The sequence below is a fragment of the Aphanomyces astaci genome, assembly GCF_000520075.1.
Source record: "Aphanomyces astaci strain APO3 unplaced genomic scaffold supercont1.105, whole genome shotgun sequence".
NCBI classification, from domain to species: Eukaryota; Oomycota; class Saprolegniomycetes; order Saprolegniales; family Verrucalvaceae; genus Aphanomyces; species Aphanomyces astaci.
The window spans coordinates 1-25,787 of NW_009798368.1; the positions used below are offsets into that span (position 1 = coordinate 1).

General features: G+C 51.7%; 13 protein-coding genes across 16 annotated transcripts; 6 read left to right on the plus strand and 7 right to left on the minus strand.

The window, feature by feature from the left end:
• Nucleotides 1–925: 925 nt before the first annotated feature.
• H257_17366 (hypothetical protein) lies at nucleotides 926–1,247 on the plus strand (the record flags this gene model as incomplete). Its single annotated transcript, XM_009846145.1, has 2 exons — nucleotides 926–1,042; nucleotides 1,146–1,247. The coding sequence occupies 2 exons, from the start codon at nucleotides 926–928 to the stop codon at nucleotides 1,245–1,247; spliced, it is 219 nt and encodes a 72-aa protein (XP_009844447.1).
• Nucleotides 1,248–1,478: 231 nt separating this feature from the next.
• Nucleotides 1,479–2,175, minus strand: H257_17367 (hypothetical protein; the record flags this gene model as incomplete). Its single annotated transcript, XM_009846146.1, has 2 exons — nucleotides 1,479–1,613; nucleotides 1,801–2,175. 2 exons carry the CDS (start codon nucleotides 2,173–2,175, stop codon nucleotides 1,479–1,481), a joined length of 510 nt encoding a protein of 169 aa, XP_009844448.1.
• Nucleotides 2,176–2,690, minus strand: H257_17368 (hypothetical protein; the record flags this gene model as incomplete). The annotated part of the gene is made up of 2 exons (XM_009846147.1): nucleotides 2,176–2,449; nucleotides 2,569–2,690. 2 exons carry the CDS (start codon nucleotides 2,688–2,690, stop codon nucleotides 2,176–2,178), a joined length of 396 nt encoding a protein of 131 aa, XP_009844449.1.
• A 633-nt stretch (nucleotides 2,691–3,323) lies between these two features.
• On the plus strand, nucleotides 3,324–3,681 carry H257_17369 (hypothetical protein; the record flags this gene model as incomplete). The annotated part of the gene is made up of 2 exons (XM_009846148.1): nucleotides 3,324–3,534; nucleotides 3,593–3,681. 2 exons carry the CDS (start codon nucleotides 3,324–3,326, stop codon nucleotides 3,679–3,681), a joined length of 300 nt encoding a protein of 99 aa, XP_009844450.1.
• Nucleotides 3,682–6,630: 2,949 nt separating this feature from the next.
• On the plus strand, nucleotides 6,631–7,517 carry H257_17370 (hypothetical protein; the record flags this gene model as incomplete). The annotated part of the gene is made up of 2 exons (XM_009846149.1): nucleotides 6,631–6,785; nucleotides 6,818–7,517. 2 exons carry the CDS (start codon nucleotides 6,631–6,633, stop codon nucleotides 7,374–7,376), a joined length of 714 nt encoding a protein of 237 aa, XP_009844451.1. The 3' UTR covers nucleotides 7,377–7,517.
• Nucleotides 7,518–8,750: 1,233 nt separating this feature from the next.
• On the minus strand, nucleotides 8,751–11,252 carry H257_17371. 2 transcript variants are annotated; one of them, XM_009846150.1, is made up of 7 exons: nucleotides 10,696–11,252; nucleotides 10,138–10,652; nucleotides 9,931–10,087; nucleotides 9,703–9,881; nucleotides 9,392–9,642; nucleotides 9,120–9,325; nucleotides 8,751–9,045 (listed from the first exon to the last, which is right to left on the minus strand). In XM_009846150.1, the coding sequence occupies exons 1-6, from the start codon at nucleotides 11,210–11,212 to the stop codon at nucleotides 9,199–9,201; spliced, it is 1,746 nt and encodes a 581-aa protein (XP_009844452.1). In that variant the 5' UTR covers nucleotides 11,213–11,252; the 3' UTR covers nucleotides 8,751–9,045; nucleotides 9,120–9,198. The 2 variants fall into 2 exon arrangements, with proteins under 2 accessions (XP_009844452.1, XP_009844453.1); XM_009846151.1 differs by having other exon boundaries at nucleotides 9,376–9,642.
• A 300-nt stretch (nucleotides 11,253–11,552) lies between these two features.
• H257_17372 (phosphoribosylaminoimidazolecarboxamide formyltransferase/IMP cyclohydrolase) lies at nucleotides 11,553–13,426 on the minus strand. The gene has a single exon (XM_009846152.1). The coding sequence runs from the start codon at nucleotides 13,417–13,419 to the stop codon at nucleotides 11,581–11,583; it is 1,839 nt and encodes a 612-aa protein (XP_009844454.1). The 5' UTR covers nucleotides 13,420–13,426; the 3' UTR covers nucleotides 11,553–11,580.
• Nucleotides 13,427–14,162: 736 nt separating this feature from the next.
• Nucleotides 14,163–15,959, minus strand: H257_17373 (CK1/CK1/CK1-D protein kinase). The gene is made up of 4 exons (XM_009846153.1): nucleotides 15,832–15,959; nucleotides 15,479–15,703; nucleotides 14,710–15,407; nucleotides 14,163–14,654 (listed from the first exon to the last, which is right to left on the minus strand). The coding sequence occupies exons 2-4, from the start codon at nucleotides 15,687–15,689 to the stop codon at nucleotides 14,217–14,219; spliced, it is 1,347 nt and encodes a 448-aa protein (XP_009844455.1). The 5' UTR covers nucleotides 15,690–15,703; nucleotides 15,832–15,959; the 3' UTR covers nucleotides 14,163–14,216.
• Nucleotides 15,960–16,757: 798 nt separating this feature from the next.
• On the plus strand, nucleotides 16,758–17,648 carry H257_17374 (hypothetical protein). Its single transcript, XM_009846154.1, has one exon. The coding sequence runs from the start codon at nucleotides 16,791–16,793 to the stop codon at nucleotides 17,598–17,600; it is 810 nt and encodes a 269-aa protein (XP_009844456.1). The 5' UTR covers nucleotides 16,758–16,790; the 3' UTR covers nucleotides 17,601–17,648.
• Nucleotides 17,649–17,757: 109 nt separating this feature from the next.
• H257_17375 (hypothetical protein) lies at nucleotides 17,758–19,565 on the plus strand. Its single transcript, XM_009846155.1, has 7 exons — nucleotides 17,758–17,910; nucleotides 17,966–18,216; nucleotides 18,261–18,395; nucleotides 18,449–18,552; nucleotides 18,601–18,919; nucleotides 18,971–19,189; nucleotides 19,269–19,565. The coding sequence occupies exons 1-7, from the start codon at nucleotides 17,778–17,780 to the stop codon at nucleotides 19,470–19,472; spliced, it is 1,365 nt and encodes a 454-aa protein (XP_009844457.1). The 5' UTR covers nucleotides 17,758–17,777; the 3' UTR covers nucleotides 19,473–19,565.
• A 495-nt stretch (nucleotides 19,566–20,060) lies between these two features.
• On the minus strand, nucleotides 20,061–21,677 carry H257_17376 (hypothetical protein). Its single transcript, XM_009846156.1, has one exon. The coding sequence runs from the start codon at nucleotides 21,661–21,663 to the stop codon at nucleotides 20,260–20,262; it is 1,404 nt and encodes a 467-aa protein (XP_009844458.1). The 5' UTR covers nucleotides 21,664–21,677; the 3' UTR covers nucleotides 20,061–20,259.
• A 679-nt stretch (nucleotides 21,678–22,356) lies between these two features.
• Nucleotides 22,357–24,379, plus strand: H257_17377 (the record flags this gene model as incomplete). Of its 2 annotated transcripts, XM_009846158.1 has the most annotated exons (5): nucleotides 22,357–22,570; nucleotides 22,621–23,032; nucleotides 23,081–23,366; nucleotides 23,418–23,616; nucleotides 23,670–24,379. In XM_009846158.1, 5 exons carry the CDS (start codon nucleotides 22,357–22,359, stop codon nucleotides 24,008–24,010), a joined length of 1,452 nt encoding a protein of 483 aa, XP_009844460.1. In that variant the 3' UTR covers nucleotides 24,011–24,379. The 2 variants fall into 2 exon arrangements, with proteins under 2 accessions (XP_009844460.1, XP_009844459.1); XM_009846157.1 differs by having other exon boundaries at nucleotides 23,418–24,379.
• On the minus strand, nucleotides 23,297–25,768 carry H257_17378. Of its 2 annotated transcripts, XM_009846160.1 has the most exons (7): nucleotides 25,513–25,768; nucleotides 25,065–25,458; nucleotides 24,904–25,023; nucleotides 24,681–24,836; nucleotides 24,571–24,615; nucleotides 24,370–24,514; nucleotides 23,297–24,317 (listed from the first exon to the last, which is right to left on the minus strand). In XM_009846160.1, the coding sequence occupies exons 2-7, from the start codon at nucleotides 25,221–25,223 to the stop codon at nucleotides 24,052–24,054; spliced, it is 891 nt and encodes a 296-aa protein (XP_009844462.1). In that variant the 5' UTR covers nucleotides 25,224–25,458; nucleotides 25,513–25,768; the 3' UTR covers nucleotides 23,297–24,051. The 2 variants fall into 2 exon arrangements, with proteins under 2 accessions (XP_009844462.1, XP_009844461.1); XM_009846159.1 differs by having other exon boundaries at nucleotides 24,571–24,836; nucleotides 25,065–25,255; nucleotides 25,513–25,741.
• Nucleotides 25,769–25,787: the final 19 nt, after the last annotated feature.

The window sequence follows — 25,787 nt, forward strand, 5'->3', positions numbered from 1 at the left end:
ACACATATGGGGTCTCGCACTATAAGGCAGACTGCCCTGAAAAGAAAACGGACTTTGTGACGAAAGGTATCGAATCGTTCGAACATCAACGAACCCATTTAAGCCGTTTAAGAAACAACGAAAGGAGTTCAGGTTGTTGACATGGTGGAAGCCTACGCTGGTTATGGTCCCACTATGGCAAGTGGTGATCTCTCACTGTGGCTGTCTCATCTAAGGAGTTTGAACGAAACGTCAAAATGATGATATGACCCCGTTCAACTCTCCTCCCGGGGCGAATTATGACCTTGAATTAAACAATGGATTCATATGGACTTTGGGGGAATTAGTTAGGAGGATAAAGCAGTTCCTTCAAACATTAGTACATAAACTCTTCGTCTGAGGAATTGTCTGTAAATGTGCTTGCGCGGAAGGTGCAGCAATTGACGAAGGCAATTGACCGAAATGTAAGTAATGAATGTGCGCATCTATTAACTGAACGGACTATGTCTAGTAACGAATGGGCGCATGATGGCGGCTGCGATTACCACCTGACTGGTCAACTGAACTCATTCTCGCGTATGGTTCTGGACTCTAGTCTTGTTTTTAGATTCGCTGAAGGGTCTAAACTGAAAAATACTCATGTTGGTTCAATTGAGTTGTGGCTTGAACCTCCAGGAGTATAAATAAGTTCAGTTTTGAGAACGTTGAATACCGTAGTGCGTAAATTAAAAGGTTGCCCGGTAGTGTAGGTTGCAAGTGGGATTCTCTGCATCAAATAATACTTTGGAAGCGCCACCCAATTATCACAAATCGGATTTTACTCACCAAGAAATTCCATCAGGACTGCATCTGCTAGAATGTATTCACACTTCGTAGTGTTTGCTTTGAAGGTTTATTGTAGTCTAGAAATTTGCATGCCAATCAATTTCCCACATACCAAGACACAATGGAGGAGGATGTCGGAGACTGGCTGGTTGACGCATCGTCGGACACGGACCAAGGTCCCATGGAGGCGCAAGGCGAAGATGCGCTGTCCGTGTGGTGGTGTCTCGACAAAAGCAAGGTACTCCGTCGATCCTTTATTTGAACATGCTAAGTATAATATATATACATGTGACAATGTACCTCGTATGTGGCTGTGCTCAACAACGGCTTGGGCTTCCAAGTCGCCTCCTTGTCGAACGCGGACCAAGGTCCCGACCAGAATGCAACCCCTGCAGCACACAGAGGAAATCGACACTCCACGTGCGGCTTTGGCGGGTCATTGAATGGTTGACCAATGTTTGGGAGTGCAAGTATATGGATAACGTGATAAGATACCAATGGGGTGTAGACGCGCTGTCGATGCACGATGGCCTTCGATGCACTTCCCAAAATGCAACTCGTCCTTGAATTTCACCGTGTACTAAATAATACTCTCAAGTACTACTCTGTCCCAAATTACCTCCACGTTTCGGTACGCGTTCAGCCACAAAATCATTTTTATTGCGAGAAAGTATTTAAATTTGTCCTAAATCAGACAACTGTACTTCGTGCAGCGACAACATGCGAAAATTCAAGTTGACGAGGTAATTGGCCCAAGCGGGACTTCCCGATATGAGGAATCGAATAATCGTTCCCACCAGCACAAAGCTCTATACACAACATCCACGAGTAGAATACGTTATCTAAAGTTTCAACATTGAGCTCACCAAATGCAGCATTCACATTGTATATGAGCTCATCCGGTGTCCGTGCAAGCAGCCGCTGTTGCAATGACTGAATTGCAATATGTGGCTGACACTCGACAACTAAGGTCAACAATCCCTGCTGCCACAGTACACCAGGCGCCACATGTGCCGAAGCGTTGTCTTGTTGAAGCCTGATGCGTTTGGTGTCGCGAGGCCACTTCGCCACAATTGCCGGAATCAGCTTTTTCATAAGCATATCCCGATACGCAGCACGATCGACATTCACACACTTTGTTTCGAGGGTGCCTGCGGGTCGATTTTTTGACGAACGTGCAGCAGCAACTTGAGTTACAAAAGGCCAAATGCCCAACTTGCCGTCAAAGTGCTGGTTGCTCTGTCGGTCAAATCGAGGCCGCGCCACAGCCGCAAGAACCATGACTTGCCCGATGAATCGCTTGTTTTGTGTTCGTCGCTCGGGAACGTCTTCACTTGGCGTCAGGTAAAATCCACGCGGGCCCTTGCCCATTCAAAACCATTTCTCGTCGACGTGTATGAAATCATCAAATTCGCGAAAAACAGACGGACTGGCGTCGTTCTGAATTACGTTTGAGAGACAAAACGCCACCCGAGAGCTCATGTGTTCCGGGGTGAGGGCCGGCTTGAGGTCAAGTACGACCTCTTGTAGGCGGCGGTTCAGTGTGGATTTTGATATCAACGCGTGGTGCGCAGTGCTTCGGATCGTCCGGCGCAATTGGATGTCCACACCGGCAACAGCGTCCAACACGTCCTCGTTGCGGACCCTTGGGCGACCACAACGACCTTTTTGCTTGTTATGGATAGAGGGAGCGGTCCAGTGTTCTGGTTGTCGATGGGGTGGTTATTCCAAAGAGCAGCGAGCGTTGTGCCATGACAGCCGTACTTGGTCGCAAGGCGCGTCAACGTGCCATGTGGAAGCGTGTTGTACTGGGCGGTTGTCCTCAACTCAACTTGCATGGCCATCTTGGTTGCAGTAGGAATGTCTTCATGGCTTGCGCGTGCCATTGGGAAAATGCACGTCGTGTACCCACATTGGATAATTATATTCTGGAGTTTACATTACCTCCCTATATGAGTATTTTGGCTGGTGCGGACGTGTTCGACCATACATTGTTAAAGTCCGGTGAGTGGTTGAAAATCTGAGGTGAGTGGCAATTTTATTTTGATGATTCTGGGGGGCACACTATACAAAAAGGATGTAATATAAATGCCATTGGGCGACCCACCGAATTCACAGCTTCCCATTGGTTCAAAAATCGTAGCATTTGAGTAAAGGAGACAATTTTCCTGACATGTCAAAGTTGAAACGAGGAGGTAATATGGGACAGAGTAGTAATAAATATCTACACTGCTTCAATCATTTTTTCAACCGCACCGTATACCTTATGGATCAGTACACCCATATCGAGTTGTACCCAAAATACTACTTCCTCTGTTTCGTAAAGGTGGAGACCATTGTGTTTGGGCAAATTTTTATCTTACTATTTGTATATCCGATTCCACAGAAATGTGTATTTTTATTCAAAAAAAGTGTTTACGACGAGATCGGTCATGACCTGCTGCATTGCCAAGTGCCAGCACGAGTCGACATTGAAGCAATCGACACCTTTCAAGGAAGGACATGCACCATGAGTGCCGATGGTGCGCTTGGTGCGGTCCTGGATGAAGCACCTGCTGGAGTTCCTGGCCGGCAGCCAGCACTTCCTCCAGGGCCGCACCATGCTCACCATCAGCAATCGAGGTCCGGGCATTCACCCAACGAGTACTGATGATGCAAACGATACGGCCCTGGAGGAAGCGCCTGCTGGAATCAATGGCCGTCAACTAGCGCTTCCTCGACGGCGGCAACGTTTGCATCATCAATACTCCGTTTGTGCATGTCCCACCATAATGTTCCGGCCGATCAGGCACTCCATCTGCTCGATCAGACGAGCATCATAACCTGTTGCAGGAGTTAGTTGTTGTGGAGTGCGCCGTGTACATCACGTGCACATAGAACGGGTAGCAGGGTGCGTTCTGCGCGCGAAAATGGGAAAACGTTCACGCTCGGGATTCAAATGGCCAGGACACAGGCCACCTCACTTGGTCGTGGTCTTGTTTTTTATGTAACTCCTTCTCCAGCAATGCAAATGCAACGCTGATGTGTGCTAGCGACATCTTGGTAACGAGACGAATCGTTTGCGCTCGCATTCGACTCGATTGGAGGAGAAATGCCTCATCCACGGGTGTTTGTAGATTTGCTGTCATCAACATTTGACTTTGACGAACTGTTGTGAAGCGGTTTAAAGCAATAAAATAAATCTAAAAATAGCTGCTTACTCGTCCTTTCATTGGCTACATTTGAGCCAATTTTCAGACAATTCTGTTGAATTTGGCCATAGAATGGTACTTTTGACCAAAAGGTCTCCACCTTTACAGAACAGAGGAAGTAGTACGATTCCCTCATTAAAACAGTCCCACTGTTGTTTTGACCCGAAATACTGTTTCAATGAGGTTTATATGGAACTTTGTATGCTCAGACCACCTCACCTCTTACTAGGGGTTATGTGCATCTCAGTGGTTAGCGATAGCTAACCACTAGCGATGCAGTTAACGCCGGAGATTTAGCATCGTATGTACTCACCGGGAATAGGACGGAGTCCCAGGTTACAGGGCTACTGGAGAAATGGTGTATCCGGATGTAATAATTCCCTCATTGACAGTGAAACAGTATTTCGGGTCAAAACAACAGTGGAACTGTTTTACTGTTAATGAGGGAATTATTCCAAATTACTGTATGGTGTCAATTTAGAACGATTTGGTGTAATACCTTAGGAGGTTGTACCCAAGTCGATGTATATTACTTAATAGTACTACACCATTTTTCGTTTACTGTGAAGTTCAGGTTATTTCTGGTATATTTCGTCCCTCGCACAACTGATTCACGCCATGTGCGTTTTGTTCCCCAAGCATTCAATATATTTCGTCCAGACCCAACTTCGTTTCATTATATTTCGACTGATCTCCGGTATGTCACCCCACAGCCGGTATATTTCACACCTTGTTCATTATATTTCAAATGATGTTCCATCCATTTCGATAAATCGACGCAGTAATCGACGGAACGAAGTAGCCAATGAAATTTTTGAAAAAAATCTTTCGATCAATCAAATTACAGGTGTATCCGCGAAGCTTCTCCTTTTCACAAAGAGTTCAACGTTGTATCGGACAGGAGTCACAGTGAGTATATTTAGTTCAAGAAAAATGACGCTCGACGATTTCAGGTGGATTTGACGTCGTTCGTCGAATCTACCGAAAATATCAATTTTAGCTCGAAAGCACAATCCTTCATATCTACTCCAGAGTATGATTTAGACAAGTATTCTACCACCTGCGATTTACTTGATTTGCTTCGAAAATCGAAATAGATGGAACATCATTTGAAATATATTGAACAACGTGTGAAATATACCGCCTGGGGGGTGTTACGGCAGTTTGAGAGGTGCATGGGTCGGCTCCACCGTGCATCCAACCCATTCGACTTCCTGCTCTACCACCCACACCATAAGTCGAAGTGGCTCATGCTGTGGGAACTCCATCCACTGTGGATTGATGTGTGGCGAGTGCATATACCGGACACTAGTCGAAATATAATGCAACGAAGTAGGGTCTGGACGAAATATATCGAATGTTCAACGAACATGACGCACATGGCGTGAATCAATTAAAAATATTGAATTTAAATTTTCAAAATAATAATTTCTTTTAAATTTAAATAATGCTTTTATTGAAGATAATGTATTAATATTAAAACTAGGTTACAGTATTTCGGGTCAAAACAACAGTGGACTGTTCTAATGAGGGAATTATACAGGTAGCCGCATTTGTACTACAGTCCACTTCAGCCATTAAGCAGGAACATTCGTTCCTGCTTAATGGCTGAAGTGGACTGTAGTAGAATTCAAGATCACTCGAGCGTTCATGACGATCGAGTGATCTTGAATGTATCCTGCTTCACTCGTGCGTTCACTATTGTCATCGTCGGTTGTGTCATCACCCTTGCAAAACCAACATCAGTACAGAAATGGCCCAACATGATAGCAGCCCAGCCATCGCCCAGCGAGATTGCTGTGGGCGAGTTCAGGGCAATAAAAGGCTCGTGTCCATCGTTCTGAACCAGGCGCACAGCAAAATCGGTGGATGCTGACCGGTTGGCGACGGGCTAGCAATTCGACGTTAACGGTGATGTATTGTAAGCTTGCTACTGGGTCTTTCACTGCGGAACACATTACTGGTATAACGACATGAGTTCTGTGGTCATTACCGACGCCAACAACGCACTACACTACACCGAGCTTTGGACCAGTTTACTCCGCGACGCGGCGCCAACTGCTGCCTTTACACAGTATTGCCATGTCAATTGCCAACATATGGTCGTCGGAAATTATTAACTTGGGTTTTGTATTGAATTTTGACATGTCCGTCACGGAGGATTTTGACGCATATTCTTCACTAATTCGACGATAATGCTCAGATTATGCTCTTTCACCTCCACTAATTTGCAGGCTAATCGGAGGTGAGTAGTTTTTCACCTCAGTCGCAATCATCCTTCGACAGAGGTAGTGCAATCATCCTTCCATAGAGGTAGTAGTATTTTTGGTATAGCAGAGGATCATTGTGTTACCGGTATCCAACAAACACCCAAAAGTACAATCATCACTATCAACCTGGATCCAGCACACTGTAAGTCGTACTAGTAATTCCAACATGTTTGAAATATACTCACGGGTACAGAACCATGTAGACTATGGTATACTAGGATATGAGGTGGACGAACATGATTCACGCCAACATTTGACTCAAATGTACGTACAGTAAGTGGCCGGCCTTTCGAGGTAGTTCAATGGTTTGGCGACGACCGTCCCAAGCTCGTGTTTTCCACTTTTGAATTTCCCCGGTGGCCTACATGTTCTCAATCTTCAAAGCTGCTACAGTCCTCGCCCTTGTGGCCGTGGCGTCCGCTGACGACATCTTGGACTTCTTTAAAGGCACCGAGTCGCTTTGCGATGCTGATCAATCTCAACCAGGCCGCTGTTTGAGCGACGCCCACTTTCCCAAGCTGTGGCTCGTATTCGCACGGGGACTACCGGTAGCTACTGCACGGCGTGGCTGTGGGGGTCGGAAGGTCACCTAATCACCAACAACCACTGTGTCCCGAACGAGATCAAAGCCAATCAGACCCGAGTCGAATTTGGCTCCGAGTGCTCGACTTGTGCCGACCCCGACAATAATGTCAAAGGTGCCTGTATTGGAGCGATTGTCGCCAACAGCACCACGCTTGTGTTTACCGACAAATCGTTGGATATGACACTGCTCAAGTTGAATTTGAACCCTGGTGTGAACTTGACCCAGTACGGGTACTTGCAATCCCGCGCCGTGAACGCCTCGTTGGACGAACAAATCTACATCCTCGGCCACCCCCAAGGCAATCCGAAACGTATTTCGTACTTGAACGACGACGGCCAGGCTGTCCGCATCACCAACACGTCCGCGGAATCCAAATGCTATGAGCAAGACACTTTGGGGTACAACGTCGACACGGAGCATGGAAGCTCTGGCTCCCCCATCGTGGGCGTCCATGATAACGAGGTCGTGGGGTTGCACAACTGCGGGGGTGCGGAATCAATGGTCGTAACACCGGCAACAAGATGACCAGCATCGTCGCCCTCTTGAAGTCTCACAACTTGTTGCCCAAGGACGCGGTAGCCGATAACCGCTGCTAAGTGTTTGTTCGGGTTTACTCGTGGTTGAGTGCTTTGTTCGTACTACAGTAACGTAAAAAACCAATTTAAGATAACTTTTTTGGAGGCGTCGGAGTTTTGAATTGTGATTCCAATACACAAGACGCGCCTCTTTGACTTCAAAATCGAACTATCAGTTTAGGCGATGAACTTAACAGGTAATTTTTTTACTTTCTAAGCATTTTTACTCACATTTTGATAACCAATTTGGGATAACTTTTTTATCTTAAAGTATGTATGTGTCTGTGCATTGAAATTCTATGTTTAGGGTAAGCGGTTACATATAATTTATACAAGGGTACTGTTTTATAGAGTTAAATTTCTGTTGTGCATGGATGTCCACCGAGTTTAACACTCGACAAAACCTCAGATCCAACTCAATGTGGCCCGTGTCGACTAGGGAACTTCAAACCCAATCTTGAATGACTATTACCAATGGCTTCTACGCCGTTTTTGCATTTCAATCACATGACGGAATGGCCAGCATTATATGATAGAGGTTTTGACTCGAACAAATAACGAGGTGTGATTGGGCAATACAAAGTTATCCTAAATTGGTTAAGTTATCTTAAATTATTTTTTTACGTTAGTATAAAATCTTGAATTTACACTAGTCGACAGCTGTGAAATGGCCTTTGGGAATAACTTTTGCTGCCTAATAAACAGTTAATACGAACTTTATAGCTCACGAAGATTTACAGTTAATTCATGTCCGAGAATGAGTCGTATCCGGACAAAATATTTTCGCAATCCAAAAAATGTCGCTCACAATATTACTTCGAAGTAATACTTTTTCGTTTTTTATGAAAATGAGTGCCAGACATGAACGGACTTTCTCAGGCGTAGGTGGCATCCACTTTCATCCATGTCTGAGTTCTTCCGAAAGTGAACGATAGTGTTATCCGGAAAATTTGGTAACAACCAATTAAAAGCTCGGAATATCTTGAAACATGGACAGAAATATTCCGGGACCAGAACTGTGTAGTGACAGAGGTACTACTAAATTTAGTATTAAAATAGTACCTCTAATGATTGCGACTGATATGAAAAACAGAACTTCCTCAACTCTGATTGGCCTGTACATTAGTGGCCAATCAGAGTTGACATGGCTACATAATTATATCGGGCACACCACCAAATATATCGGGTGCACGGCCAAATATATCGGGCATTCGTCCAACTTACATGTTAACTGCAAAATGGTGTACTTGCAGTAACGTTACTTGTACTAATAGTTTGAATCGTAGTAGGTGCACCAACACTCCTAGTATGTAGTACTCCTGAATGAACAAGTACGACCAATTGGACCAATTAATAATTCGTTCGAATCGTAGGAGGGGGCAGATTAGGATGATTCGGGGTGGTGCTTGGTCGAGGGCGGCGTGAAAGGGGCCTTGCGGATAGGCTGTCGCAATGCGTTCTGGACGCACAACGTCGAAAGAGACGTTTGCTTGGGGAACGTCGTCGCAGAAATGCTGCAGGGGTTGAGGGCTTGCAAAGTCGCACGGGAGGATTTGGCTGCATATTTCTTGGCCTTGGACGGACTATCCCCGTCGGACGCGTGGACGTTGGGCACATACCTACACAACCAGCCACACCCCCATCGTTTAGACTCGTTGCTACAGACTTTGCTGACGAAGGAAGAGTGGGGTACCGAGACACGAGGCGCGTGGTGTGTTCCAAGTCACTCGACAGCTTCTGGAGCATCGCATCCGTCGTTTGCAGGTGCAGTTTCATCTGGTGCAGATCGTGCTCGAACGCTGCGAGCAGCTTCCCGCGCTCGTTGATGTCGTGGCGAGACTGCACCGTCGTGGCCCCTCGTTCGCCCAGAGAAGCCATGGTCCCCCGCTGCTTGAGCTCCTACGCACAACCTCCCGTAAACACCTTCGTCGTCGAGATAGAGGACGGACGTCGAGGCGGGCGGACATGGACAAGAGCGCGCCGTGGGTGTCGGTCTTGAGCTGCTCCAACTGCTGCTCGACAGCCGCCGCCCGTCGCCGCGCGACTTCGTCCGCGTCGCTCGCTTGCAAGCGGGATGTGACGGCGTCCGAGAACGCCACGAGGGTATTCCGCATCTCTTTGGACGACACGGCGTCCGTGGTCGAGAGCAGCTCCACGGTCGACTGGATGCCGAACGCGAGCACCCGCGCCACTCGCTCTGTGTGCTTTATCACGACCTACAAGACGTTATCTTGTGTGGAGAGATGTATGCCCATGCGAAAGATGCAAGGTCGTACAGCAGGCGCCAGAGTCTCGTCACTCGATAATACGTGGTACGCGTCGTTGAGCACGTCGAGGATCTTGTCCACGTTGCGCCGCATGTCGACACTCATGTGTTTCTTGGATTGGCGCACGACGTGCAAGTTGCGCGACAACTCGAGCAACGCCAGGCGCAACGCTGGCACACTGGAGCCCTCTACGAACACTGATTAGTCGACAGGAAAAGGACTAGGCCATCGTAGTACCATGGTCGGCCACGACGAGCAGGGAGGCCGCCGGTTGATGGGGCGGGGCCAGCGGCATGAGTTGGTGGACTTGTTCTCGCAAGAGTTTGATCTTGGCGTGGAGGCCGTCGACGTGCCTGTTCATTATCACATGCAGCGCGTCTTGCTTGCCTCGCGCCTACAGCATCCCCCTGAGTCGTCTGTCGTGAGCGCAGTGCTTTGTCGTACGTCGACCCTGGCGGCATTCACCATGGCGTAAATCGCGCGAAATTTGGACTGCATGTGGTTGCGCATGTCCGCGGTCGCACTCACGCTGTCGTCCTGTGTGTGATGCCGCACGAACGCCATCTGGTTGGCCGACGTGGGGGGCTCGACGTCCGGCAGGTGGTGGCGGCAGGATGTGCCGGACCACGGCAGCACGTCGGCGGCGGGTTTCAGGAGCGCGTCCGGGGTGTGGGGTCGGACGAGGTCGTCCACCGAGGTCGCATACAGCGCCGCGATGTTGTGCTCTAGTCGCTCCTGCATGTCGTCTGGGATGCGGAACTGCTTCAAGTCTGTAAGTCGGCCGCCCTTGGGCTTCCCCGCCGCGAGTCGCCGGGCGTGGACTTCGACGGGAATTTTGGTCGTTCCTTCGGGGAGGACGGGCACGACGACGGGGGGCGGCACGGACGGCGGCGGCAGTGGCTTAACCTCCTTCATCTCCTGCATGTCTTGGTCCAGCACGTTGACCTTTTTGGTGACGTCTACGGAGGGTTGAACCAAGGGAGGGAGATCCATCTTTATTACCGTCGAGTTTGGTGGCGAGGTCGGTCTTAGTGTGTTCAAGTTGCTGCAGCACATGGCCGTGCAGCGAGTCTGTCTTCTGCACGAGCACTTCGATCTCTTGCTTGGTGCTGGTGGCGCTGGACTTGGTCGTGTCATCCAACTTGGTGTTTAGCGAGTGCAAAGCATGGGCCTGCCGTTCCAGCAACGTGCTATGAGCTGTGCTAGTCTGATCCAACTTGTCGCATGTATTTACGAGCGCTTGCATGTTGCTCCGCATCATCTGCACGGGTTCCTGCCACTCCCCCATGTTGCCGTGCAAGTCGTGCAGTTGACCTGTCATCGAATGCAGCAGCGTCTCCATCGACTGCACCGCCGCACTCTTCCCGTCCACGCGACGCTCCAGTGCCACAAGGCGCTCTGCCAGCTTGGTCAAGACGACGCGGATCGCCGACGTGTGCGCCTGGAGTTCCTTCTGCACCACTTGAAGCAGGGACGCCGCCCCGCGTTGCTCCTCAGTGTCTTCCCCCGACGCGTCCATCACGTCGTCGTGCCTCGCCGCAAGGAAATCCCAAATTTCGGTTACAAAAGTGAAACCATATCGACTTGCCAAAACGGGGACTTTCTAGCAATACAGTAACGTTAGTACTGTACTGTACCTGCGACACATTGCACTGCAGTTGACGCTGGTCCAGCGTCATACTGTGACGTGGACGCTGCTCCTCGTCTCATGCAACCCAATCTCCTTGCTCACCGATACTGTGTGAACCTGCCAGCATCCCATGTAAATGTATATTTCCACCCATATATATCCCGGTAAAGAGTCCTCAACGTCAAGTTCCCGTTGTTGGATCCTAACTAGTATGCGACAAGGTTTCAAAGCAAAACAAGGATAGTAGAATGTATTTGTTAATGGTGGAACAGCCGCACGCCGGAAAACGTCATGGTGATGCCATACTCTTGGCACGCGCTCTTGATTTCGTCGTCGCGGTTGCTTCCGCCGGGCTGCGTGATGAACGACACGCCGAGCTTGGCGGCGTGGTCAATGCCGTCGCGGAACGGAAAGAACGCGTCGGACGCGAGGGACACGCCCGTGAGCGCCGCCACGAACGCCGTCTTCTCAGCGTCCGTCAGCGGTTCCGGCACCACGTCAAACTGGGCGTCGAACGCCGCCTTCTCCACGGGCGCCATGTCCCCTTCGATGTACCGGACGCGCGCATTTACGCGCTCCTGGCGCTTGACGCTGGGCTTGAACGCCAGCGCGGCGACCTTGGGGTGCTGGCGGAGGTGCCACACCGACACCTTGCGACCGGCGAGTTTGACGCAGTCGACGCGGCTCTGCTGGCCGGCGCCGACGCCGATCATCTGGCCGTCCTTGGCGTACCCGACCGAGTTACTCTGCGTGTATTTGAGCGTGATGGCAGCGAGAATCAAGTCGCGCTGGGCCGCGTCCGTGAGGGGCGACACCAGGGTCTGGACGTCCGCAACATGCGAGTGGTTGAAGAGAATGTCGTTGCGGCGCTGGGCAAACGTCATCCCATACACTTCGCGGTACTCCATCGCAGGCGGGACAAACGTTGCGTCGGCTTCCAACACGATGAACTTGCCGCCCTTCTTCTCGGCCAAGATCTTGAGCGCCGCCGGCTCGTAGCCCGGGGCGATGATTCCGTCCGACACTTCACGCTTGAGCACCTTGGCGGTGGCTTCATCCACAACGTCGCTCACGGCCACAAAGTCGCCAAAAGAACTCAGCGGATCGGCGTTGCGGGCACGGAGGTACGCCACGGACAGCGGCGTGAGCTCAATGTTGCCCACTTCGTACGCGGCTTTCAGTTTGTCGTCGAGCGGTACGTACACGGCGGCACCCGCGGGACTGACGTGCTTGAACGAGGCGGCGGCGGGCAGATTGAGTGCCTGGCGGACTTCCGCCACCAGTTGGTACGCGTTGGCAGCGTCCAGGAGGTTGATGTAGCCGGGGGTGCCGTTGAGGACCTTGAAGGGCAACTTGGCGCCGTTGATTGTGCTAATGGACGCCGGGTTTTGGTGGGGGTTGCATCCGTACTTGAGGGTCAGCGCTGGCGTGTACACTTGGGTGACTTGGTTGGCTTGTGGGCCGCCCAATTGCGCGTTGAACCAGTTGGAGATTTGCGTGTCGTACTGCGACGACAGCGTGAACGCGGCGGCGGCGCACTTCTTGCGGAAGGACAGCGTCGTGCCCGCGGCATGCACCTTCATTTCTTCAATCAACGTCGGGTACTGCGACGGGTTGGTGCAGATGACCACGCTCGCGTGGTTCTTTGCCGACGAGCGAAGCATGGACGGGCCGCCAATGTCGATGTTCTCAATGCACGTTTCAAAGTTGCCGCCAGACTTGACGGTCGCTTCGAACGCGTACAAGTTGAGCACCATCAAGTCAATGTTCTTGATGCCGTGCGCCGCCATGTCGGCTTCGTGTTGTTTGTTGCCGCGCACACCCAACAGGCCGCCGTGGATCTTGGGGTGCAACGTCTTCACGCGCCCGTCCATCATTTCAGGGGACTCGGTGTACTCGGACACGTCAATGACGCTCAACCCAGCGTCACGCATGGCTTTGGCGGTGCCGCCCGTGGACAGCAGCTCAATGCCTTGACCGGCCAAGAAGGCAGCCAATTCTACCAAGCCAGTCTTGTCAGACACGGACAACAGCGCGCGGCGAATCGGCACGACGTCTGTGATTTGGCTGGCGACAGCGGTGATGATGTGAGCCATCTTTGGATTGTTTGGAAATGATGGCACGAAGGAGTCTTCCGTCGAAACCTTGTGTAAATTTATACAATGTCAAGTGCAAGTATATCTAATTTTAATGCGTCATTTTACCATTCTTTGGTATGGTCAAACAATTGTAAATTGTAACAAGTTGTTTCTTACTCATTTACAGTATGTATACCTCTCTAAACTAATATTACAGAATAGTGACTTTTCGTGACAACCCATAGATACACATTTTTGCGTTAAAAGACCTGCCAGTTTTCCGGATAAGTGGGTGGAGAGGGCACTGGCCGTTCCGTTCTCGAACGCGGGAACGCTACAACTCATACCTTCAGTTCTACCGTTCCATGTTACAGTACGGATAATTAGGGACTTATCCGGGCGTCTAATCTTCACGTCCAAGCCAATTCTGGCGAAATGGGGACAAAAACACCCGGATACATCTCCAAATTATCCGAAACTTCGACGGTACCACTATTGTATTCAAAAATGACTAAAGAGTGTAGGTTTATCCGGACGCAGGGTCCACATCTCTTCATGTCGGGGCTCAGCCCCACCCACCACTCATTTCCTCTTATGTACGAGGCGAACTTTAGATCATGATATTTGATCGTATACAAACTCAAAGACAATATTGACGAGTAGAGTCATCGTGCTAAAGAATTCCACGAATCAAAACGTCGCGTGGAGCAATTTCTCCTGGATTTTATCCAATCCGAATGCTCCATGGACAACACGGTACATATCTTGTGTAAACGTGTGCATTGTTATCTCATGTGAAGTATGGGCTAAACAAACTAATATCTTTGGCGCTGGCCCAGTTTGGACTCCCCCAAGTCCACCCCCGTGGGTGCCAACCGAGGCGCCACGTATAATCTGTCGTCCCGCACGCCGCCGTTGTTGGCGTAGCCGGCGGGGGCGGTAGTGGGCTGCATGCGCAAGTCTTGCATCCGCTGCATCTCTTGAAAGTTCACATCCGAGTCCTTCGAGTCTTCGCGGGTGTACAATCGGTTCGACGACGCCGCGCGGGGGTCTTGCAGGCGTGGGTCCACGCGCACACGGGGGTCCACTCCCGACGACGCTCCCATGAGCCCGATGCCGCCTCGGCCATCGTACCCGCCAGGGACTTGGTCGGGGGTGCCCAATTGACCGGCGGCGGGGGCCAACGCTGGCGGGGCGGCTTGCGCAGCGGGGGTACCGCTCGTGCTTCCGCTTCCATCCCTTCGGCCATTTTGCTACACAACGACATATCGAATCATCATGGCTGACGAGTGTAAAATAGGCACATACCAAGTTGAGGACAGTCCAGTCAAACATGGCGTCAAACTGGAACCCCTTGCGGAAAAACAGCTCCTTGAACAGCCGCTTGAGGTACGCGTAGTCGGGCTTGTCGTCAAAGCGAAGCGCGCGGGTGTACTCAAAGTACGCGCGGAATTCGGCGGGGTACCCCTTGCACAGCACTTCAATGGGCGTGTTCATCTTCTTCTCCATAATGCGCTCGTACTTTTGCTTCTTCGTGTTGGCCTTAAGCCCTTGCCATGGAAGCGACCCGCGGATAAAGTACATGAATACGTAGCCGAGCGACTCCAAGTCGTCGCGGCGGCTCTGCTCGATCCCAATGTGCGTGTTGATGGACACATACCGTGCGGTGCCGGTCAAGTTTTTGTTTTCCCGGTACGGAATGTGCTGGTGAGTCTTGGGGTCGCGGTACTTTTTGGCCAGTCCAAAGTCGATCACGTGGCAGATTTGCGCGCGTTTGCCGAGCCCGATGAGAAAGTTGTCGGGCTTGACATCGCGATGGATAAAGTTCTTCGAGTGGCAGTACTCCAAGCGACTGATCAGTTGGTCCGCGATCATGAGCACCGTCTTGAGCTGGAAGCGGCGGCCGCAATAGTCAAACAAGTTTTCGAGGGACGGCCCAAGAAGGTCGATCACCATCACGTTGTACTCACCTTCGACCCCGAACCAGCGAATGTTGGGAATGCCCACTACAAAAGTGTTCAAGCATCATGAGAATGGGCCGGCGGGCGGTGGGTGATAGGAAGTGGAAAGGGCGTACATCCGCCGTTGAGGATCTTGTAGATTTTAGACTCATAGAGGAGCTGAGGGTGCTTGCTCTTGACCGACTCCAACTTGATCGCGACTTCTTCGCCCGACGTCATGTTCGTGCCGAGGTAAATGTCCCCAAACGACCCGCTGCCGATTTTTCGGCCAAGCCGGAACTTCTTGCCGACACGTAGTTCCAAGGAACTTTCTCGTTGCGATGCCATGACGATGATTCAACCTAGGATTGTCGATGAGACTTCGTTGAACGAGGTTTCCCCCACCCACCACTCCCCTCAAGATGAGTCGTAGGAGGATGGAACGGCTGATTCGCGCAGGAGAACCCGCTCTATGGGACGGACGTGATACCTGGTAGTTGTAGAAGGGGGGGTGTAAGGAAGGGAGGGTTCCTTGCTTGACGTGGAGGTCGGATGCGGCGGTACAAGTTCCACAGACGGAAGAATGAGCCTCTCAGTCGCCGTGGGGAAAGAGAAATTCGGAGCGATAGTAACGTTGGTATTGAAAGCCATGGCGCGATGGGATTGGCTAAAATTCGGTCTTTTTGAGCCACACGAGGCCGCCGAATGTCAGTCGGCAGGGATTAAGCCGTGCAATTGTATTATCTAGCGAATTGTATCGAAGGAGGATATAGGCAATAAAACCATCGAAACAATTCAGAGCCAGCTGTGTATAGTGAAACCAAGTGCAATCCCTCGAAACAGTGTAGGGCTCGGGCAAGCGATGCGCTATTTCCAGCGTTCAACCGCGCGGCACACTGTACATTGTACCCCATCCCCTACCGCGCCCTACAGTTCGTGGATCTTGGCATGGGGATGTGCTCCTCCATCGCCATGCATGCTACATGGGGGCTAGTAGTGTGTGTGGGGTGGATATGTACTGGCATGACGACGGTCGCAGTCATGTGTAACTATAACGATGTTGTATTTCATGAAAGATCGTAGACCTTACAACCCTGTGTTGTAAGCTTAACGTTATCATGGAAATATGCACCGAATGCTGCGTCTGGGCAGCGTGAGTGCCCAGACGCAGCGCTCGGTGCATATTGCTACATCTTGGTACAAGATGACAGCATAACTACGGTAGATCTCTAAGTGATGGCGCGGACTTTACACAAAGTTAGAGCTGTGGGGCGGCGGGTCAGTGGCACTGTGAATTTGTACAAAAGAGTGAAGGTCTAACTGAGCTTATTCACATAAGTACGTTATTAGTTTAACGTGCTCGAGGTTTTTCACTTCCCATCGTTTTATTGTCACCAGCTGGGTTGATTACATAATCGCTGGCATTATCACCACCACCATCGCAACAGCATGGAGGTTGTCGTTCGCCAGTACTTGGTCGAAGCGGACGGACGAAAACTTCTCCTACAAGATGACGACACAGCTCGCACCTTCATCGATGATTTGTCTCGCAACGATGACTTGCATGCAACAGGCAACGAGCATCCTGGCGACAATCAACTCTACAGAGGCATGCGATCGGATTCATACGTCACACAGCTCGCTCAAGTGCTTGCTGCGTGGAAGGAGACATCGAGGCACCCCCTCTTAGAGCTCCCTAATGTACCTATGGTTGGTGTGACCGAAGACAAGTCGTCTCTCCTTCGCGTGCTCGGTATTCCGTTGGAAATGGTGGTTCATGTGGACAGCGTGGCATCCATGGACTCGTTTATCACAGCTATTGGGGGTGCTCGAGGCATCCTGACCCTTCTGGGCGTGCGATGCACAGTGGGTAGTGTCGTTGTATGCCCGCCAACACGTGCGCAATGCCTGGAAGCATTCAATCGACGCCAATCTAGTGATTCCAAGTCGTCTATTCTTACAATTGGCGCAAGGCAGTGGACAAAGCACGTGCAACGCAGCCTCAATGGATGGTGGGGCGTGAACAAGGGCAGCGAGGCAGCGAAGAATGCCGTGGCCGAGTGCATGATTGTTCAGTTGCTGGATTCAACAGTGTGGAAGAACATCCATGGGCTACCGAATGGGCCGGTGGTGTTTGAGATTCGCCAACACGAGGGGTATGGCGCTAGATGGTCGATTCAAGGCGGCAAGGACGTGCATTTCCGAGGCTTCGTGGAACCTTACTTCGAGAACGGGCACGACGTTGGGTGGATGCATTAGACATGTGAATTGTGTTCAATTAATCACAGCGTGAAATCAATGTATCCAATCATATCCGTGCATTCTCGATACGGCATGTTTCATTGGTTGAAACCCAAAGTTGGTATTAATATACAAAGGACTTGTGAAACGAGATATGGACCCGACATCCGCAATTCGCAAGATTACACCTTGACGATGGGATTGGAGTCGTTCGACCTCGATGCCTTCGCGGCCAAGTATGCAGGCGAGAACCGCGTCCGTCATCTAATGTATATCGTGGAATACGGAATCAACCCTCAACATGTCTTCGAAAACCATGACAATCGAGGTACTGTGTGTCGTCGCAACCGTCATTCATTGTCTCACCAACACGATTCCTTCAGAATTGGTGGTGCAATTGGCCAAGGACGCGCTGCGTCTGCTCTTGTCGGACGTGGAAGCGTCCAAAACGACAACCGTGAACACGACGCTGTACCGCGATCTGACGACTAAATTCAAGGAGTACCTGCCGTTGGATTATCACCCTGACGTTACGTTTGTGGACACCGCCACACGTGCGAATGCGGCCCGCCACGAACGACTGGAGCAAGAACTCAACTCGTACAAGTCCAGCATGATCAAGGAGAGCATTCGGGTACAACACTCCCCCCCATATTTCCATCTCTCCATTGTCGTTAGATTGGGTACAACGACCTCGGCGAGTTTTACTACCGCACGGGAGACCTCGCGAACGCACTGCGCAGTTTTATCCAAGCCCGGGACTATTGCACGACAGAGAAGCACATGGTCGACATGTGCTTCAATGTCATCAAGGTACCACCACTCCCCCCCAATATCGATTCTTCGTGATCATCATGACAACGTAGGCGTCCATCCACTTGAAGAACTACACCAACGTCAACAACTACCTGGTCAAGCTGGAGCAATCGATCGCAGCGCCTTCTTCGGCGGCGGCAGACTCGGACCCCACGTAATAGCATACTCCGTCGTCTCTGACTGTCCTCATGTGTGTCCACAGCGTGCCATCGCAAGCCGCCGCGACGTCGGGCCTGGTGCATTTTGTGACTAAAAAGTACCACGCGGCCGCGTTGAAGTTTGTCGAGTGCCACGTTGACATTGGCGACAAGTACAAGGACGTGATCCATGCCGAGGATATTGCGCTCATCGGGGGGCTGTGTGCCGTCGCGACATTTTCCCGCGCCGAACTCAAGGACCGCGTGATGCAGAACCCGTCGTTCAAGGCGTTCCTGGAGCTCGTGCCCCGCGTGCGCGAGCTCATCGCGGCGTTCTACGCGGGCCACTACGCCACGAGTTTGCACATCTTGGCCGATGTGACGGTACACTCGGCATTTGATGCATCCTACATCGATGAATGATGATAAATGTAGCAAGAGCTGGCGCTGGATGTGATTGTGGCGCCGCACGTTCTCGACCTGATCAACGAGATCCGCCATCGCGCGATCGCCCAGTACTTTAACCCGTACCTGTCGGTGGACTTGAAGGTCATGGCGGTCGCATTCAATACGTCTGTGGCGGCAATGGAGGCGGAGCTGACCGAGTTGATCGTGGCCAACAAGTTGCAAGCGCGAATCGATAGCCACCACGAGGTAGGAGGTATTAGGTGTAGGAGGTATTAGGTGTAGTAGTGTCATGGATGGAGGTGCCAATTGATCGAGTGAGTTGTAGGTGCTGCATGCATTCCAACCCGACCACCGCGCGGCGACGTTTCAGAAGGCGGTCGACATGGGGCGGCAGTACGCGGCCGACACGAAGGCGTTGGTGCTGCGCATGAGTCTGGTCAAGCACAACATTGTCGTGGTGAATCCCACGTCGGCTAACGACCGGCACAGTCGCCATTACCACCACCATCCACCTCACCAAGACGACTAAGGAGGCTGCATATGTAGAGTATACTGCATGCATCATATGATCATATTGTCAATTCGAATTTGGAGTAATCGAATGAGCAGAATCACCAAATCGATATACGACCAATCAAAACCCCAACACGAATCAAGTAGTCAATCAATCAAATCCACTCTTTGAACCAATTCAACATCGAATTAGTGTGTGAATGAAATTAGTGTGTCATTGGACCATTTTTACATAACAACAGTCAAAGATTCAATCGATTGATTTGGTGAATCAGCACAAAAGTCAACCAAATTTGGGAAAGACAATAAATAGTATTGTAGTTGGCACCACAGCCCATGTACACACAGTAGTACTGCAGTTGAATCTACGGTAGTAAGTTCTACTTGCTGTACTGGAACCACAAGTACACCATTTATACCGGAAATAACCTGAACTTACAGTTAAACGAAAAATGGTGTAGTTGGGATATTAATAGCTACATATATTATTGTCCTCCTCACGCAAATTTGGCCTGTTCAGTCGAAAAGTGACACCGTTTTTGAACTTGGCAATATCTTGTATTCACTAGGGAGTGTTTTTAGAAAACGTATTGATTGGCTGAAATCTTTTAGAATGGATTTTGATTGGCTAGTTCATTGTCAACTCGATTTACCACGTCTTTTCGAATCGATTTACCACGTCTTTTCGATTCTCCAATGATTACGAACCGACTTGTCACTATACTTCGTCTAGACGACAAAGAAGTAGTATGATGTCGAGAGTGCTGGAGTGGGAGTTTTGATAATCATTTTTTTTCATTCCGTCAACCGTCTACTTGTGTGACGTGGCGTATGGCCGACTGGACGAGGGCCACGTAATAAGCCGCTTCGCCGCCGTCGCGTCCGTCGGTCAGGGCCAGCGTTTCCATGACATGGATTTGGGCGATGAGGAACGGGGCGTGGCTGTGGAGGACGAGCGCGACCAGCACGGGCAAGATGATGTCCGCCGACAGCGACTGCGCGGGTCGCGCCAATGACGCCGACACTTCTTCGTGCAGCGTCGAGATGACGCCGAGAAAGGCGTCGAGGGTGTGGTCGGGCATGAAGTACGGCAGCGCTTCCAAGGCCGCCACGGAGCGGCGGAGCCACAGCGTGGACGCCGCCGGCAAACCCACTTCTTGCAGTTGATGCAACGCACGCGCACGGGCAGACGGAGACGCGTGCTGCGTCCATGACGCTTGGTCGCGCTCGAGAGCCGAGGCGACGGGAGCGACAAACACCGCGCCGAGACGAGCATGCACCATTTGACGAGTCAAGCGAAGGAGCGCGGGCTGATGCGACGGTGGGACGTCGTGCTCGTCGGCCAGTGCTCGGGCGAGTTGGCCGACGAGGGTTTGGAATGAGGTGGTGGATGCGAGAGCGTTGAGGGAACGGCAGCAATGGGATTCGAAGGCCATGCCAAGATCTGTTTGGTCGAAGCGGGACGTGACCAGATGCAGCTCAAACGCCAGGTACGATGGACAGGGCTGGTCCTGATGTGGTGCCGTCAACGGCGCGGAGGCGAGGAGGTGGGTCAACGATGACCATGAGTGATGGAGGTGGTGGGTTTTGGTGGTTTCGTCGAGGGAGAGGCGGCGAATGTGATGCTCTGGTGCTGCATGAACCTCGTCCGCGGACAGGCGACGCATGCAACTCACAGGGACGGACTTGACGTGAGAAAGCGCTGTCCGGAGCCATTTGCCCTGGGAAAACAGCGTACGATAAATGGAATCTCGTCGGAGGCGGTCCTTCCATTGAAGGGAAAACGACACGGCGTCGACCTCGGCCGACGACCGAAGCACTTCGATTGCCCGTTTATGCAACGCAGCTTCGACGTGGAGCTTGACGCGGGCCAGACTGGAGCGACACGACGGTTTCCTCCGCAAAATGCTGGACAAGTTCAAGTTGGTGCTGCTGCTATTGGCATCCCATTCGATGTCGGCGAGTCGCTGCTTGTACGCCGCGACCTCGAGCGCGATGCGGTCCTCCACGGCGATGACATGATCTAACTTGGCGTCGAGGGACATAGGGGTGAGTGCAGTCTTGACCCGGCGGAGTACACCAGAGTCGGATGTCGTCTGAAGCTGCATGTGGGTGTTGTTCATGCTAACGTTAGCAAGTGGTTGAATGCCGTCCCCAGCATTCTTCTCACCGACATTCAGTCCTATTCCGCCACGAGCAGCCGTCATGGTGACGATTTGATTGGTCCGCTAATGGTGGCAATTCCGAATTCACCTGCAAAAGACACTTCAAATTTGTATACGTGGCAAGCTCAACGCGCACCAATTCTGCATTCCTAACGTTACAGTGTATTCTAACATCTAATATTACGTTCGAAACACTGCATAGATGGTGGCAAGCACACTCCGACGCATGAAGGTCTAACGAGGGCTGCTTGCTCCTTTCGATAATGGGGGCGCTCTCATATCGAGTCAAACATGGTGGACGACGCCGCGCCATTCGTGCGGCAACGCAAGGGACGTGGATGCATGCTTCAACTGGCTGAACCTGATCTTCCGCCGAACGTTAGTTCGTACTTGGAAGTATGATTAATAATATTGTTTTGGCTTTTTCGAATGTCGAAGGGGGAGGATAATTAAGATATTTCTTGGAACAAGAAATCAGGAAATATATCTCAAATTTGTTGTAATATTTGCAAATTTGGAGCACTAGTTTTTGTAACTTTGAACTGTAAGCAACAAGGGTTTTTGATCCGAATCGGTTTTTGTGTGGTTTTGTCTTGCGAACCACCGTACCAAGGTAAGCGTGGCGACTGTCATGATGCTCGAGTGAGTTGGATGATGGAGATCACCGCGGATGTCCATGGAATAGACTTCGTCCATTCGCCCCGAGGACTCTACCTCACACCTCTACTTGACAGAATGGACGCCCAAGCACGTGCACGTCCGCTGGACTTAGTCGTGGGGAGGAAGTTCCGCCTTGGGCGCAAAGTCGGCAGCGGGTCGTTTGGGGACATTTATCTCGGCACGAACATGACGTCAGGCGAAGAAGTCGCGATCAAACTCGAAAACAGCAGATCCAAGCATCCCCAGCTCATGTACGAGTCCCGGATCTACAAGATCTTGAACGGCGGAAGTACGACCCCTCATGTCAACACGCACGCGTCCGTCCTCACGTGTTCATAGTGGGCATTCCCAACCTTCTGTGGTTTGGGATCGAAGGCGAGTACAACGTGATGGTGATCGACCTTCTCGGTCCGTCCCTCGAAGACCTGTTCAACTTCTGCGGCCGCCGGTTCACGCTCAAGACGGTGCTCATGATCGCGGACCAACTGCTCAGTCGGATAGAGTACTGCCACACGATGAACTTTATCCATCGCGACGTCAAGCCCGACAACTTTCTCATCGGACTCGGCAAACGCGCGCAAATCTGCTACGTGATCGACTTTGGACTGGCCAAAAAGTACCGCGATTCCAAGACCCACCAGCACATTCCGTACCGCGAAAACAAAAACTTGACCGGCACTGCGCGGTATGCGTCCATCAACACGCACGTTGGCATCGAGCAGAGCCGCCGCGACGACTTGGAGTCGCTCGGGTACGTCATAACACATCATCGTCGTTATCCCGACGACTGTGTGTGTAGCTACGTGTACATGTACTTTCTCCGGGGGAGTTTGCCATGGCAAGGGCTCAAAGCCAACACAAAGAAGCAAAAGTACGAGAAGATCATGGAAAAGAAGATCAACACGCCGACGGACGTGTTGTGCCGCGGGTTTCCCACGGAACTGCGCGCGTACTTTGAGTACACCCGCGCGCTTCGCTTTGACGACAAGCCCGACTACGCGTACCTGCGGCGGCTGTTCAAGGAGCTGTTTTTCCGCAAAGGGTTCCAGTTTGACGCCATGTTTGACTGGACTGTGCTCAACTTGGTACGATATCATTCCGCGAAAGCGTCATGGAGTCCATGACGATGGGAGTAGCAAGCCGGACGAGGAGACACGGCGGCGGTGTCTTCTTCGCACCATGCCGTGGCCGCCCCCGGCTACACGAGTGCCATGCCCGACCGCCGGCCTTCCCCCCCCTTTTTGAACCCGTCGACCGCGCGGTACCCGCAAGACAACGTGCAGGTAGCCAACATGGGCGGCGGCGGGTATGGCCTTCAACGCAGCGACTCTCGCGGTACGGATGCTTGCGTCGTCGTTGGTTGTGAATCGCTGGCTATGTGTGTGTAGATGCGATGGGGCGCAAAGGGGCGTACGACCAGCAGCCGCCCGAAGCCACGACGCAGTACCAACCGACTTCGTACGCACAACAACAGCAGCCGTACTACCATCGATCGCAACCTTCGCCGCAGCAGCAGTCGCGCCCGATGGTCCAGAGAGGAGACAGCACGACGATGATGATGGGCCGCGGAGACTTTCTGGACGACCCCACAGGGGCGATGATCGCGCCCATGCGCCGCATCCAGTCGGTGACGCGGGACGTTGGCGAACCGCCGCAGCAGTATGTTCAGCTGCCGCATAAGTACCCGCCCTCGGCCGACGACCTTCCCGGCCGGTTCCAGCGTTATTAACGACCAAAACAATGACCACCAAGTATACAGTAGTCGTCATGTTAGAGGAACTCGTTCTCTCGCTCAATGTACTTTTGGTTCTTCATCAGTCGCGGCTGCGCTTGGTTGACGTATTGCCGTCCGGAATTGTGCTTGGCCTTGTTGTGTGGCGTGGACGGCGTCGCCGACAGCCGCCGCGCCACGACGATGCGGTCCGTCGCCTCACGCGGGTGGTCGTTCACGTTGTAGATGCGCACGCCGAGGGCCGCCACGTCGGTCATGTGCGCCGCGTGGCGGTACACGGCGGACCGTGGCGTCGTCTCTTCGTCTGCTCGAGATAGATGAGTGATTGTTTAAATGACAGTTTAAATGAAACCCACCAAAGTCCACACGCATGATCGTGTTTTTCTGGACATGATGCTGCATGTGCTCGACCTCGTGCTGCATGGTCGTGAACCGGATCGCGCGCTGCTGCTTGACAATGTTGTCTTGGCTCAAGTGGTTGATCGCAACTTGGTAGATGGTCTACCGACACGAAGAGAAAGGGTAAGCGTTGTTGCGCCTCAACTATGGCTTCGTACGTGCTGCTGGTGCAGTAGTTTGTCCTTCTCCGTGAGCGAGTGGTCCTAAGCAGGGCATATGCCGTCGTCGGGGTTGAAAGTCGGGACGGATGATGATGGAAACACAGTACGAGGGATTTCATCAGCGCCTCCAACTCGTCGTACGTGCGTGGTCCCTTAGGTTTTGCCTTGGACACGCGCTTGGTGGGCGTCGACATGATCATGCGGCGGGTGCGGTTTCCATGGCGCGGCAACGCTTTAAGATGGAGGTTTGTCGTGTATACCACCTACACACATACATAACAATGCCCAACTTCATCACAAACGAGATGGTTGGATGTGGGGTCCCACAACCTGCTGGCGAAGATGGTCGTCCGCATCGTTGTCCTTGTCGGCGTCGTCACCGTCGTCGCTGAGGCTATCCAGTGGCGTGGGTTCTAGGTTCTTTTGCTCGAGATGGTCAAACAAGGTGCCCTATTCGTCCATTGGCACGATGACGATGTTGTCATGCGTACGCTGCATCCTTTGAGCTCGGTTTCTGCCGCTTCTAGAAGGTCGTGGGCGTCATGGCCAGAGCTCAAGACGAAACGCTCGGGTTTGGGCTTGACGACCTCGGCTACAGGAGCAGCCGACTGCCCGGCTTTCGCCACGGATGTCCGTCGAGGGGAACTCATCCCCAGCAAAGCCACGAAAGCGATGCACGTGGCTATAAATAGATAGGTCAACGTGCTTGCGTCACCAACACATTGCGATGGAGCAGAATGGCGTGTATGTATGTAACGTTAATGGAAGTCCGCAAAACGGGGAAGAAGATGGAAATTGCTTGAACGAGTTTACAGTTGTGTTAAACTGTCGACATATTGTGGCTCTTCGTCTCCATGATCTTTCGGCCGCACATGGCACATATACCTACATGATCTTGTGAACGAGCGATCGACATGCAGACAAACACGACCACAGTACCTTTCGTGTAGGAACAGTTCTGGCAATAATGGGCTTCCTGCGCCACCTTGGTCTTGCATATCCGACAGCTTCGGCTCATGGGTGTGAATCGATGCTTCTTTCCCAGGAGAGCATTCCCTGAGATCTTGCGCCCGCCGTCCTTTCCTCCCGCAGTGTTGCGCGCCCCGTCCTTCCACCGGTCAGGTACAATCACCTTGGACAGCTTTGCTTCACACTTGTCGCACACCATCGTATTTTGCCTGGAACTCCTTTGAAAACTCCTTTGCAAAAAAACA